General features: G+C 36.1%; 1 protein-coding gene across 2 annotated transcripts in view; it reads left to right on the plus strand.

Moving 5' to 3' along the window:
- The window catches only part of TAOK3 (TAO kinase 3), a 185,215-nt gene that overhangs the window by 114,505 nt on the left and 54,585 nt on the right, over nt 1-16,125 (plus strand). For both annotated transcript variants that reach the window (XM_032309141.1, XM_032309142.1), the window contains exons 9-10: nt 826-917; nt 15,029-15,122. In XM_032309141.1, coding sequence (XP_032165032.1) covers nt 826-917; nt 15,029-15,122 — 186 coding nt within the window. The remainder of the gene's footprint in view (nt 1-825; nt 918-15,028; nt 15,123-16,125) is intronic.

Consider the following 16,125-nt stretch of genomic DNA (forward strand, 5'->3'; position numbering starts at 1 on the left):
TCTTGTCAACAAAAACACTACCTTTCAATGAAAGAAATCCGGTTTCTTTTTTGTTGTTGTTGAGTTCTTTTCTGAGACTTTTCTTGGTTTGTCACTCTGAAAATTTCACCCCATCTATTGAAGATGCTTTTCCTCTTTTTCATAGATAAACTGGAATTGCATTGTACCTTGGATAATGACTTATATCCCTGGATAATTACTTATCTACTAAAAAAATCAGCTACTATTTGAATTTCCTCTCTGTCCATGATCATCAAATAGCATTTACTAAGTAGTCACTTATATATAGTAATAGGAAAAAAAAATGAAACTGATAAAGGCCCTGCCCTCCTATGGAAATCCGTTCTGGACAAACAATATCCATCACCATAGCACGTTTGTTTATTTTTTAAGTTGTAATATCTTTGAAATAACTGATTATATTGTTTTAAATAGTTCATAAGTATTTTTCATGTTGTCTATAGTTATTTAAATATTTCATACGTATGAATTCTTTACAAATCTCTGAGATAGGTACTAGAATTCTCTCCACATTGCAGATGGAAAAACTGATATACAGAGAGGTTAAGTAATTTAGCCATGGTAAAACTGTTAGATAATGGTGGAACCAGGATTTATTGAAAATAATGTGTTATTTCATATAAATCCTTGAGTGTAATGTTTATATTTTGAACATTGTTTTTCCAAATGACTTGTGTTAAGGAAATAACATCTTTATCAGACAAAATTTCAGACTGTGCTCAAACAGCTATTTCACCAAATCACTTCATTAAATGAATTTTGTTTTTAATTTGCAACTCAAGTTTTGTACATTACGTTTGGCAGGATGGCTCCAGAGGTGATCTTGGCTATGGATGAAGGACAGTATGATGGGAAAGTTGATATTTGGTCACTTGGAATCACCTGTATTGAATTGGGTGAGTAAAAGAGTCGTTTTATTATACTTTTGAGAATCACTTCTGACTATGATTGTTAATTCGTTCATCCTGCTTTTATTTAATGGGTCACTGCTACATGTGGGCCAGGCAGTATGAATTTATTCGATTTTTTTCTATGCTATTGTATAACATCAGAAGATTACTTTATCTTTACTACATTTTCATGTTATTAATTTAAAGAGCTGCTTTAAAAGAGGAGATACAGCAAATGACAAATGTGGGAATATATAATAATAAGCATTAATATTTGAAAAACATCCATTCTCCATATCATGAATGATAACTTCCCAGTAGTAATTTAATTTCGATGTGTGTAAGGGAAATCTGAAAAATAGCTGGCTTATCCAAGATCTGACTGTAAAAACTGTATTTGACCCATTTACAGAGCAACCTCACATGAAACTTCTTGTTAGAAGATGCCCGCTGCTTTAAAGTTGTTCCCCAAACATTGTTGCATTCACATAAAATTGTCTAACATACCACAGATTCTTGATTCTCTGGTTGTGTATTTTGAACTTTAATGTATCCTAAAGTCACCTTTATCCAGAGCTATACTGGCAGATTTAACCAGTGATTCTCAGGTAGTGGGGTAGATAGGATTACTGTGAAGCTGGAGAAAGGGATGGACAGTTGACCTTCCAGAGCCACTGAGAGCTGGCTCCAACACTGCCTTTATCTAGATTTTTATTTACAATTTATATAAATACATTTATTTTTTAATTTTTTTTTAAGTTTCTTCATCTGGTTTTTTGGGTTAATTTCCTCTACTCTGGAATCCAAACTGATCCTTTAAGAATTTCTGAGCCCCAGCTTGTTTCTCAGACTGTAGTTTTCTTTTTCCTAAAATGCTTGGCTTGTAAAGACAACTTGCGATACTTTGTATTGCATTTCCAGTTGCTTCACTGACCCCTTTCTTGAACAAAGAAACATATGATGAAGATAAAGACTTGTCTTCTCTTTTTTTTAACCTTAACGAGATAATACTTTTTCAAAAATTGAGTTTAGGAAGAAGCTTTAAAATATTTAATATTTAATTTTTTAAAATAAGTAATACTCGTGGTTTGTAAATCAAAAAATAGAAAAAGACATGCAGCAAAATAACTCAGACCTCTGGCCCTATTTACCCATTTCCTTTCCCACCCCTGCCAGTACATACAGGGTACCACTGTTACTAATTTCATATATGTCCTTCCAGAGCTTCTTTATAAATACACAAACAAATACAAATATACATGTATTACATTCCTTTTCTCGCCCAATTTAAGTGATTCTGTATCTGTATATATAAGTGATTCTATATATAGCTCTTTCACTTAACAACATCGTGGAAATCTATTTTATATTAGTAATTTAGGCCTCTTTTTCAGTTTGTTTTTGTTTTTTTTTAACTGGCATCATTTACTCCTCTAGTACTATGGATATACCAAAATTTATTTCACCGGTCCTCTGTTAAAGGATATTGAGGTAGTAGATTTCTTTTCTAGTCTTCTTTTTTTTTTTTAAGATTTTGTTTATTTATTTGAGTGAAAGAGCGCACGCATGAGCAGGGAGAGGGGTAGAAGGAGCCCGATTTGGGGCTCCATCCCAGGACCCCAGGATCATGACCTGAGCCAAAAGCAGATGCTTAACCAACTGAGCCACTCAAGCGCCCCTCTTTTTTTTTAACATTTTAATATTGTGTTATTCTCTCTTTCACTGCAAAGGAAATTAATCTAACTTATTCACACTGATTATGGTGGGGGAGACTCAGAAGAAATATTTGCATACTTTAAAAAGGACATATGATGTACTTCCAACAATACTAAATACAACTTTACAAGATAGTCTTAAAAGTCAGAGGGGGAAACTAATCCAGATAATTTTGAAAAAGTAGAATTTAGACAGAAAAATCACTATACCAAAATCCATACCATCATAATTAAATCAATACAGTCCTGAAGAAGGGAAAGACTAATATCCAATAGCATAGACTATAAAACCTAGAAATAGAATAAGTCAGAGTGTGGTATAAGACAGGAAAAGCATTATAAATCAGTGGGAAAAGATGGCCCATTTGATAAATAATATAAGACAATTTGTTAATTGTATGAGAAAAACTATAATTAGTTCCTAGTTTATGCCATACACAAAAATAAAATCCCAGGGGTACCTGGGTGGCTCAGTAGGTTAAAGCCTCTGCCTTCGGCTCAGCTCATGATACCAGGGTCCTGGGATCGAGCCCCACATCAGGCTCTCTGCTCAACAGGGAGCCTGCTTCCTCCTCTTTCTCTGCCTGCTTCTCTGCCTACTTGTGATCTCTGTCTGTCAAATAAATAAATAAAATCTAAAAAAAAAAAAAAAAATCCCAGATTGGTTAAATACCCAAAAGTAAAAAATAACTTTAAAACTTTGAGGAGAAGCTCTCTTCTGACTCAGTTTCCTCATCTGCAAAGTAGAGATAACAATGCTACAAAGTAGATAGTATTATTATGAAGATTAATGAATTATATATAGATGTAAAATATTTATTGATAGATACTTGGGCTGCTTCCATATCTTTGCTATTGTAAATAATGCTGCAGTAAACATGGGAGTACATGTATCTTTTTGAATTAATGTTTTCATTTTCTTTGGGTAAATACCTGGGAGTGGAATTATTGGATCATATGGTCTTTTTTCTATTTTTAATTTTTTGAGGAATCTCCATACTGTTTTTCACAGTGGCTGTACCAATTTACATCCCCACCAAAAGTGAACGGATAAAGATGTGGTACGCGCGCACGCACACACACACACACACACACACACACAGAAATACTACTCTGCCTTAAAAAAGAATGAAATCTTACCATTTGTAACAACATGGATGGACCTAAAGCGTATTATGCTACCTGAAATTAGTGAGACAGAGAAAAACAAACACGGTATGATTTCACTTACATGTGGAATCTAAAAAACAAACAAATAAATAAACAAATAGTAGACTCAGACCCATAAACACAATGAACAAACGGGTGATTGCTGGGGGATAGACAAAATGGGTCAAAGGGTGTGGGAGATAGAGGCTTTCAGTTATGGAATGACTAAGTCGCAGGAATAAAAGTCACAGGCATAGGGAATATAGTCAATGGTATTGTAATAGCTTTGCATGGTGAGAGATAGTGGTTACCCTTGCAGTGAGCATAGCATAATGTTTAGGGTTGCTGAATCACTGTGTTGTACTCCTGAAACTAATGTAAGATCCTATGTCAACTATACTCATATAGATAGACATTAATATAGAGATATGAAATACTTAAAATATGGCATGCCATGTAATAAACACTATATAAATATAATTATTATTACTATTATTACTATAGGAGTATATACCTTTATGGGTATGGGAAGCATTTTTCTAAAAATGTTTTGAAAATGTTAACAAATATGATAACTTTTAGTACTTTAAAATATAAAGCTGTGTAAAATACAATAATTGAAATATAAGCCAGGGACTCATAAAAAGTAGTTTCAACATATCTAACTAACAGAGTATTGGCCCAGAATTTTTTTTGTAATCTTTATATTTTTTATTAACATATAATGTATTATTAGCCCCAGGGGTAAATGTCTGTGAATTGCCAGGTTTACACACTTCACAGCACTCACCATATAGCAAATACCCTCCCCAATGTCCATAACCCAACCACCCTCTCCACACCCCCATCCCCCCAGCAACCCTCAGTTTGTTTTGTGAGATTAAGAGTCTCTTATAGTTTGTCGCCCTCCCGATCCCATCTTGTTTCATTTGGGCCAGAATTTTTAAAGATTCCTTATAATTTACCACATTTCTTTATCAAAAATAAAAAGACAAACAGCCAGTAGAAAAATGGGCAAATAATAGGATCAGCAAGTTTATTGAAAAAAAAAACCTAAATGGACACCAAACGTTCAAAGATACTCAGTCTTGGTGGTAATAAGGGAAATGCAAATTCAAACCTCATCACACCGGGGCACTTTGGGTGGCTCAGTGGGTTAACCACACAACTCTTGATCTCAGCTCAGGTCTTGATCTCAGTGTCATGAGTTCAAGCCCTGTTTTGGGTTCCTTGCTGGGCATGGAGCCACTTTAAAAAACAGAACAAACAAAAAACCTTTTCACATTTATCAGACTGGCAAAAGTTCTTAAGTCTGAGGATAATAAATAGATGTTGGGAAACTACAAAGGAAACATGAACTCATTCACTACTGGTAGAAATGTAAAATTGGTGTAACAACTTCAGATTGTAAATCGACAACATCTAGTAAAGTGGCTGAGTAGTCTCAGTGACCCACAACTTCACTTCTCAGTGTGTTCCTTAAATAAATATTTATGGATGTACACCGGATGTGTGTACAAGAATGCAACCTTGTGTCGAAGCTAGAGAAGGTTGAAACAACCAGAATTCTTATCCAAGGAGGAATGAATAAATGAATTACAGAATACTATATCACAGTTAAGGATGAACCAAATCTGCATGTACCATCACGGATATATCTCAGAAATCATCACATTGATGCAAAAAAAGCATTTGACAAAATACAGCATCCTTTCTTAATAAAAACCTTCAACAAATTAGGGGGTAGATGGAACATACCTCAACATCATAAAGACCATATATGGAAGACCCATAGCTAATATCACGCTCAGTGGGGAAAAAACAGAGGCTTTCCCCTATAGCAGGAATAAGACAGGGATGTCCACTCTCACCACTCTCACAGTGCTAGAAGTCTTAGCCTCCACAGTCCGACAACAAAAAGAAATAAAAGGCATCCAAATCAGCAAGGAAGAAGTCAAACTTTCACTATTTGCAAATGACATGGTGGTCTATGTAGAAAACCTGAAAGACTCCACCAAAAAATTGCTAGAACTAATTCATGAATTAAGCAAAGTTTCAACTTATAAAATCAATGTGCAAAAATCTGTTGCATCTCTTTACACCAGTAATGAAGCGCCAGAGAAAGAAATCAAGGCATTAATCCCATTTGCAGTTTTGCCAAACAGTAAGATACCTAGGAAAAAACCTAACTAAAGAGGTAAAAGATCTATACTCTGAAAATTAGAGAACACTTGTGAAAGAAATTGAAGAGGATACAAAGAAATGTAAAAGCATTGCATGCTCATGGATTAGAACAAACATTGTTAAAATGTTTATATTACCCAGGGGCACCCAGGTGGCTCAGTCTGTTAAGTGTCTGCCTTCAGCTCAGGTCCCAGAGTCTGGGAATCAAGCCCCACATTCGGCTCCCTGCTCAGCAGGAAGCCTGCTTCTCCCTCTCCCACTCCCCCTGCTTGTGTTCTCTCTCTAGCTGTGTCTCTCTGTTAAATGAATAAAATCTTTTAAAAAAAAAATGACTGTATTACCTAAAGCTATCTACACATTTAATGCAATCCCTATCAAAAGAATATCAGCATTCTTCAAAGAGCTAGAACAAACAATCCTAAAATGTGTATGGGACCACAAAAGACCCCAAATAACCAAAGAAGTCCTGAAAAAGAAAAAACTGGAGACATTACAATTCCAGATTTCAAACTCTGTTACAAAGCTGTAGTCATCAAGACAGCATGGTACTGGCACAAGAATAGACACACAGATCAATGGACCAGAATAGAGAATCCAGAAGTGGACCCACAACTATATGGTCCGCTAATTTTCAAGAAGGCAGGCGAGACTCTCCAGTGGAAAAAAAGACAGTCTCTTCAACAAATGGTGTTGTGAAAACTGGACAACATGCCAAAGAAACCGGACCACTGTCTTCCACCACACACAAAAATAATTTCAAAATGGATGAAAGACCTAACTGTGAGACCAGAAACCATCAAAATCCTAGAGGAGAACACAGACAGAACCTCTTTGACCTCGGCTATAGCAACTTCTTACTAGACATGTTGCCAGAGGCAAGGGAAACAAAAACAAAAATGAACTCTTGGGCTCCATCAAGATAAAAACTTCTGCAGAGTGAATGAAACAATCAACAAAACTAAAAGGGAGCCTACAGAATGGGAGAAGATATTTGCAAATGACATCAGATAAGGGGCTAGTATCCAAAATCTATAAAAAGCTGGGGGGTATAGCTCAGGGGTAGAGCATTTGACTGCAAAATTTATTAAGAGTTTATCAAACTCAACACCCAAAGAAGAAATAATCCAATCAAGAAATGGGCAGAAGACATGAATAGACATTTTTCCAAAGAGGACATCCAGATGGCCAACAGACCCATGAGGAGATGCTCGACATCACTCACCATCAGGGAAATACAAATCAAAACCACAATAAGACGCCACCTTACACCTGTCAGAATGACTAAAATTAACACAAGAAACAACAGGTATTGGTGAAGCTGTGGATAAGGGGAACGCTCTTGCATAGTTTGTGGGAATACAAACTGGTACAGGCACTCTGGAGTACATTATGGAGGTGCCTCAAAAAGTTAAAAGTAGAACTAACTACCCTATGAATAACATGAATAATAGAACTAACTACACAGCAATCGCAGTAGTAGGTATTTACCCAAAGGATATGAACATACAGATTTGAAGGGGTACATACACCTCAGTGTTTATAGCAGCATTATCAACAGTAACCAAATTATAGAGAGAGCCCAGCAGTCCATTGACTAAATGAATGGATAAAGAAGATGTGGTATAGATACAATAAAATGTTACTCAGCCATCAAAAAGAAGGAAATCTTGCCATTTGCAACGATGAGGTTGGAGCTAGAGTATATTAATGCTAAGTGAAATAAGTCAGAGAAAGACAAATACCATATGATCTCAATCATGTGGAATTTGGGGCACCTGGGTGGCTCAGTGGGTTAAAGCCTCTGCCTTCGGCTCGGGTCGTGGTCCCAAGGTCCTGGGATCGAGCCCCCCATGGGGCTGTCTGCTCAGCAGGGACCCTGCTTCCTCCTCTCTCTCTGCCTGCCTCCCTGCCTACTTGTGATCTCTCTCTCTCTGTCAAATGAATAAATAAAATCTTTAAAAAAAAATTATGTGGAATTTAAGAAAGAAAACGGATGAACATATGGGAAGGGGGTGTACAGAAAGAGGGAGGGAAATAAACCATAAGAGACTCTTTTTTTAAACAATTATTTTTATTAACATGTAATGTATTATTTGCCCCAGGGGTGCAGGTCTGTGATTCATCAGGCTTGCACAATTAAAGCACTCACCATAGCACATACCCTCCCCAATGTCCATCACCCAGCCACCCTATCCCTACCCCCAACCCCCCAGAAGTTTATTTTGTGAGAGAAGAGTCTCTTGTGGTTTACATAAGGGTTGATGGATGGAGGTGCAGCGGGGGATGGGATAGATGGATGAAGAGGTTTAAGGAGGGCACTTTTTGTGATGAGCACTGGGTGTTGTATGTGAGTGATGAATCTCTGAATTCTGCTTCAGAAACGAATATTGTACTGTATGTTAACTAATTTAACAATAAATTTAAACTTAAATTTTAAAAAATCTAACATTGAATATTTAATGAACAAAGAAATTTGCAAAAGTTATAGGTACAGTATGATACTAATTATGAAAGTTTTATAAACACTTCTTTATATTGTTTGTGTATGTGTTAGGATATATATTAGTATATACATAAATATTTTTTAAAACATAAGAACATAGATGTAAAAGATGTAATTTCAAAGCAGAACATTCTCTGGAGAGAGGAAGAAGGATAAAGTTATATCTACTATATTATTTTTTTTTGGAAGAAAGAAGTTCTGAAAAAGAAAATACTGATTAAATGAAAAGTATCATAATGTACAAATTTTTATGTATGAAATATTTAAGAATTTTAATTTTTAAATAAATTTTATTGGGAAAGGGAGAGACAGGCTTTCCAACAGACACCGCACCCAGCATGGAGCCCATTTGGGGCTCGATCCCACAGCCCTGAGATCGTGACCCCAGCTGAAACCAAGAGTCAGATGCTTAACCAACTGAGCCACCCAGGCAACCCGAAGAATTTAACTTTCGTTTGAAGGAAAAAAAAAAAAGACTTTTTAAAACAAATAAATGTACATTCCTTTAGTAAAAACAAAAAACCTGCCCTTTGCCTAGCATAGAGTTAGCAATTTGGAATAAATTTTAAAATTAGACACCCTGGATTTGAATTTTGGCTTTACCAACATTAGCTGGCCTTTTTTTATGCACCCCAAATGGCTGCACTTATACCAGCAGGGCACCCATGTAGTCTAGCATGTGAGTGATACCTTTTGAAGTTGTATAACATGTTCATCCTGAATGTGATTTTGGACAACTTTCTCAACTTCCTTGAGCCTTAGTTTTCTCACCTAAGTAAAAATAACAATACATATACTCTGAATATTGTCACTTCAATAAGATAACATATGTAAAGTGTTTAACATATGCCTAGCACAGAACAAAGGCTCAGTAACAGCTAATTGCATTTGTATATAGGATTATTCCTATTTTTGCGATTTATATTCTAAAATGAACCAAAATTATAAACTGATGCCATAGCAGCAACTCATCTGTTACAAAAATTTAAGAGGATTTACTACCTAAGTTGAACTTTACAGCTCATTAGTGTCCACCCATTGTTTTAACAAGTTTTTTCTTACCATAATCTTTCTAACGTGGATTCTGCCCTTTCCAACCTTCTTAAATAGAGCAGACAAGTACCTTTTTATGATCATTAAATATAACATCACATCACTTTTTGTACTGTATGGATGTAGTAATCACTGAAGTTTCAAACAGCATTTCACACTGGGTGAAAGAGGTACTTATCCCAGGAAATACTTTTAGAACTTCCTCTCTTGAGAGAGGCTCTGGAATATGCTTAATTTCTTATTTTATTTTTTATAAAAATGAATTAAAGTATGTATGAAAATACAGTCTCTGTATCAGCCTTGGATTGCCTTCAATGATTTACTGAATTAAAAAACAAAGTATCAATCTCCTGAATTGCCTTACCCTCCACAATGGCTATTCCTGCAAATTGATAGATGATACTATTGAATTATGCTTACAAACATAGACTGTGTGGTCAGACAGACTTAAGTTCTAATTCTAGCTCTGCCATTTCTTAGTTGTGTGACTTCCATCAAATTATTTGACCCCTCTGTGAAATTTACATAATAAGAACCCCTACCCTGGGGGTGTCTGGGTGGCTCAGTCAGTTAAGCCTCTGCCTTTGGCTCAGGTCATGATCCCAGGGTCCTGGGATTCATCCAGCTCCCTGCTCAGCTGGGGGCCTGCTTCTCCCTCTCCCTCTGTCCATGCCCCCACCCCCACCCCTGGCTTGTGCTTGTGCTCTCTCTCTTTTTCTCTCTCTCTCACTCTCGCTATCTCTGTCTTTATCGCAGGTAAGTAAGTAAAATCTTTAAAAAAGAGAGAGAGAAGAAGAACCTCTACCCTACCTTACTGGATTGTCTGGATTACATGAAAATATAGATTTAAAGTTCTTATTATTAAAATCCCCACATAGTATACTCAATAAATGTACTCAATAAACAAACATTAACAACATTGTCCTGATATGTATCATATTTCATCCAAAATTTTAATTTACATTTTAACATCTCTTTCAATGGGGAGGTTGAATAATGCAACAGCATTTTATAATTGTAATTATAATTGGCAGCATTTTCTCCAAGTTACACATAAAATTGTGGTGCATCTTAATAGTAGTACATTTTATAGTCACTGGCATCTTAGATTCATAGAAAGATGGAAGTACATGCTCAGTTAATATTCATTAAGTAAAATTGTTACCAAAGACATTTAACTTATCAAGAATTATTCAAAATGCATTGTATTGCTAATGCAACAGACCTTACAAGTATCTTTTTGACCGCTTTTCTCTTTATCTCTATCTCTGTAGCATTAGTCTTGTAAATGAACGTATTAAAGAAGAGCAGTTTTTCACATGAAAAAAGAGTAACTGGCTGCCTATAAAACCCTAAGCAATGATTTCTCTAAGTTTTCTATATATTTGATATACTTTAAATTCTACTTTTAATGTTGAAATTACCTTGAAAGTTGTGGATAGTGTTGTCCCTTTCCTTACGACATTTCTTCTACAATACTGTGTATTTTTTTAAAGGCTCCCTAATCTGTAATTTAAATTGCTGAGGTAACATCGAGAGGAAGAAGATGATAATGTTACTGGCGCTATCGTTCTTTCCTGGATCAAGCTCTATAATAGTTCCTAAGTGGTAAAGCCTGTTCCACAAATTATTTTTTGCTAAATTAATTTTCCACTGAAGAACTAGTTAAATGCATCAACCCTCTGAAATCTTTGGACACTGAAATTGTCCAGTCAGCAAATATTTTACTTTTCAAGATTATTTCAAGAGACGTTAATATGGTATTCATTTGTTTAACCGAAAGACACTTGGTTCACCTGCAAAGGTCATGATAGAAGCTGGCAAATGGTCCATTAGCATTGTCAGGGAATTTATTGTGCTCAGAAATAAACTCTCCGGTGGGGAAAAATAACACAAACACATAAAAACATAAATGTTGTCATGTAGGGTTTTTTGCCTAGGGTTTTCATATCCCACATTAGCCATTCATTGTTGATAATAAATGGATGTGTGATGGTTGTTGGGGACAGGCAGGCATATTTACTCTTCTTAAAGCTGCTGATGGTTTTTTTAAAGTTTATCGATTTAAGCTTATTTATTTTTTTAGTAATCTCCACACTCAACTTGGGGCTTGAATTCACGACCCCAAGATCAAGAGTCACACGCTCTACTGACCAAGCCAGCCAGTCACCACCCCCTCGGCTCTTTTTTCAAAAATAGCAGTACAGTCTATCATAAAATGCACAGGATTGTTGAAAAGGCACTGAGATCTAGTGAAAAGAACCCATTTCTTGGATTTTTACAAGATGGGTTGAAATCCCGATTTAGCCACTTACCATGTGACTTAGTTTCATTATTTAGGCTAACTGAATCTTAGTTTCTTTAGCTGGGAAATAATGCTTAGAATAATAGGACTCTCCTTGCTGAGCTAGTCTCAGAATCCTGAATGACAGGTAGCACATGGTTGAGTGCCTGACCTGCGGTAGGAATTCAGTACATGGTACTGATTACTGTTACCGATAATTATTATGGTTTTCAACTGCATTCGTTCATAAGAAATCGTTTGCCACAAAAACTTGGTCATTGTCTTTAAATAGAAATCATTATTTTTTTCCTTTTAGTTAATTCAGTTTTTTATGCTCCCACCCTTTTCATTTCTTTTGAGAAAATCTGAATTACATATTGCACGGTGGCCTCAAAAGAACTCCTAGTTCCTATTTTTGCTGCTCCTGTGGAAGACTGTATGCAGACCACTGTATTCTACAGTAAGGGTTGACAAACTTTCTGTGAAGGACCAGATAATAAGTGTTTTGGGCTTTGCAGGCCATATATTCTCTGTCATAACTACTCAGTTCTGCTGTTATAGCATGAAAACTGCCATAGATAGTGTTAATAAATAAATGTGGCTGTAATTCAATAAAACCTTACAAAAACGGACTTCTAGGTGAATTTGGCCGCAGACCATAGTTTCCCAGTCCTCGCTCTATGGTATGCTGGCTTAGCAAGGAGTGCCACCACCATAGCTCAGAGGATTTATGTGGCCGAGGCCATCTGAAACTAGTATTTAGCAAATGCTCCTCAGACCATAGAGCCGGGTGCCATTTAGAACACCTTCAGTCACCTGCTTCTCTACTGCAGCTCTTCTACCGTCGTGTGGCTGGTTGTCGTCGTCTTCACAGCAGGGTTTGCTCCTTAGAGTGTCCCCATTCCTGCTTCAAATCCAAGCTACTGCCCTTCTTGTCACTACTGAATGGGGTCTTGCTGTTGCTTTTTGTTCCTTCATCCTTTTTCCAAATTTCTATTCTCTTTTTTTCTTTAGTCCCCCTTCCTGACTGTTTCTCTAGTACAATTCAGTGTTCTTCTGAGCAGCTTGAGTTTTATACCTTTTGCCTATAAGTGAGAGGGTTCCTCTCCTTCTGGCAGGAAATGAAGCCATCACATAGAATCTGATGAGAGCCCCAAGACTTAGTCACTCCTCAAATAATTAACTAAGGGAATCACCATATGTATAGGTAGTAGAAAGGAAAAACATAATTTGCAGTGACAAAATCTAATAGGACCTAGTCTGAGAAGTCAGAGAAGGCTTCCCTAAGGAAGTGCTTGTAAGCATATAATAAACATTAAATAAGTATTTATGAAATGAATGTAAAAATGCAATTATATTTAAGATGAAACCTGAAAGGTTGGCAAAAATTAACCAGATAAAGCTTAGGGAATGAACGTGGAAGGGGAGTCCAGACAATGGAAGCAGTTATGTGTGAAAGGCTCTGAAGTTGCTTCTCTAAGTGAAGCAAAAGATGACTTGAGAAGAGTGGGGAAGCATTGCTTCTCAGAATGAAATAACAGAGGTCTCCGGGGTCATGTTAATAAAGACAGATAGGCTATGTGTTTAAGGACTCTGTTCTAAGAATGATGGGAAACCATCGATGGTGACATGGTGAGTTCCTCCTTCCATGTGACTTCAAATACTTGGAGTTGTCAGAAGGCCAAGCTCTAGAAACTCTCCACTGTGTACCTCCTGAAAAAGATAGATAGATAAATAAATAAACAAACAAACAAACCTGAACCTAAACCTGAACTCCTCTACATTTGAAACAGATATAAATCCATTTGTCCACACTACAACTCTAAAAATTTCCACTTGTGAACAGTCCATAGTCCATGCCCCTGTAATACTGGTAGCTATGTCGTGAGTATATAGTATTCTTCTGAGAGGCTAATAAAAAAATATTTATAGAATGGTATACTGTGCATTTTAAAGGTATCAGAGAACATTTAGACAAGACTGTAAGAGGCCCCTCCAGAGCATCATGCATGAATAACCATAGTCGTCTCCTGCTGGGGTACTGCCAGTGACTTAAAGTTCACTACTCTTAAAATTGTTCATTCCAAGTTTTGGACAGTTTTTGTTTTGTTTTCTCACCCTGGCTTTTCATAGGTTCATCCTTCTGAGAGTCAAAATGTCTTTTGTGTTACTTCATAGAGTAATTCACCATTGTAAAAGTGCTTGAAAACCAAGATGTTTGATACAGCCTGAGAATTAGATTATGAATTACAAGGTGGGACTCTGTAAAGAATCCATTAAGATAAGCATGGTAGGATGAGATAGTGATTTTTCTTCTAGGGCATAATAATTAGTAAATAATCTAAAACTAACTGCACTCAGAACTGGAGCCTTGATTTATTTTTTCCTTTGGTCAACAAATCAAGCACTTAATATGTGAATAACACCTTATTATATATTGCTTGAGGAATAAAAGCATAAGAAGAGTACTAGGGTTGTAAGATCTTACTCATAGAGCTAATGATTTCTTTTGAGAGAAAAGATTTTATGTTTATGTAAGTGCAATTGGAGAGTACATGCCAAATAAGCAGTATACTAAAATAGAGCTACAGAAATTCCAAAAAAAAGATCAGGATGGGCTGAGATAGAATAAATCTATTAAGAAATACCTAATTTCACTGAGTTTCTCTTAAGGCTGGACCAAACTTGATTGTGATTTACCACCACCCCCGCTTCCTCCCCTTTTCCCTCTGCCATCACCTGTACCATTTATTTGGCCTGGATGAGACTTCAGACAGTGTTTATTGAATTGAATTATGTTATCTTCCTTGCTATGTTAGTCATGTTGAAGATGTTCCATTCTATAATAATATTTCTCATTCTATTTTTCTGTGCCTTATGGACTTTTTCAATGAATACATATGTTTACATTAAAACACATACACACAAAGATGTTCATACCTATTATAGGAACACAAGCAAAGACCAGCATTTGAAGATAGGTGAGAAAAAAATAAATTTTTCTTTTGAATCTTCTGAAATGGGTCTGTTAGGGACTTTGCCAGTATACATTAGGATGATGAGCAGCTGCTTCTGAAAGGCTATCCTGGGCTGACCTCGGATTAAAATAAGTGGCTTGATGACAGTAATGAGCCATTGCTTTAGCAGCAAAGCTTTGCTCACAGAGCCTTATTTCTCTGTCTGCCTGATTTCTTTAAAGAACTGCTTTATTGTGTTTCTTGTCTTTCAGCGGAACGGAAGCCCCCCCTTTTCAACATGAACGCAATGAGTGCCTTATACCACATTGCCCAGAACGACTCCCCAACGCTACAGTCTAATGAATGGTAAGACTCTGCTCTCATTTTAAATCTCTAAGGGAATCACCACATGTACTTGGCATTTCACTGAATCACATTTTAAATATCTGACCTAGAAACCATACATTCCTTCACCGTATGTGATAGTAACTGACAGTGGTGCTTTATAGATGTGAATTGGCTATGCACACACACACATTTTTACTTATTTTCTACCCTCAGTGTCACTTGTACTATGTTCTTAATGTGTGTGTAGGAACTGAAATTCTACAAGGAACATGCCTTGCTGTCTTCCTAATAAGTCTCAACTCTTAAATCCTGACAGTCTTGTATTGATCATCTCAGCTCTTACCACTTCTTGGCAGAGATGAAGTACCTTCTCTGATGCCATTATTTTTCCAGTTGTCATATCTTTTATTATATTATATTTAAGTATGTTGACACAGAATATACACTGTCTATTCAGAATTGTATCATTCCTTACAGAAAATTATAACATTTTGATAGCTGTTTGGGCCAGAAGAGTTATAGAATAAGGGAAGTTTTAAACAAGAGTGGACAACTTCTTTCCTCCTCCCAAGAGAAGGACGTTTTTTCATCCAGAAACCATATTCCTAAATCCCTTCCCTTATGCTTCAAATTTTACTACCTGGTTATAGGTGGTGGGTGATGGAAGAGTTACCAACCAGCCGTGAAGAACATAGGCTTGAGACTTACCAGAGTTGTCATCTTGGAAAGAAAAATATATGTAAAATTATTATATATATAAATATAATACTTTTCATTTTTTGACAGAAATTATGATTTGACCTTGCTTATATGTTAAGGTGTGTTTATGTGTTGACTAACTTGAAACTCTCCACATTCGTTATCCAGATAATTAATTTTTAGATACCATAAACTTGAAAATGGTCCACTTCTCCTAATATTTTGTATATTTTATTAAAGATCTCTTAAAATGTAAATCTTTCCCTTGAATGAGAGTGTTCTAAGTACTCAGTGTATTCCACAGACCCTGATTTTATTTTCT

Source organism: Mustela erminea, chromosome 13 (genome assembly GCF_009829155.1).
Source record: "Mustela erminea isolate mMusErm1 chromosome 13, mMusErm1.Pri, whole genome shotgun sequence".
NCBI classification, from domain to species: domain Eukaryota; kingdom Metazoa; phylum Chordata; class Mammalia; order Carnivora; family Mustelidae; genus Mustela; species Mustela erminea.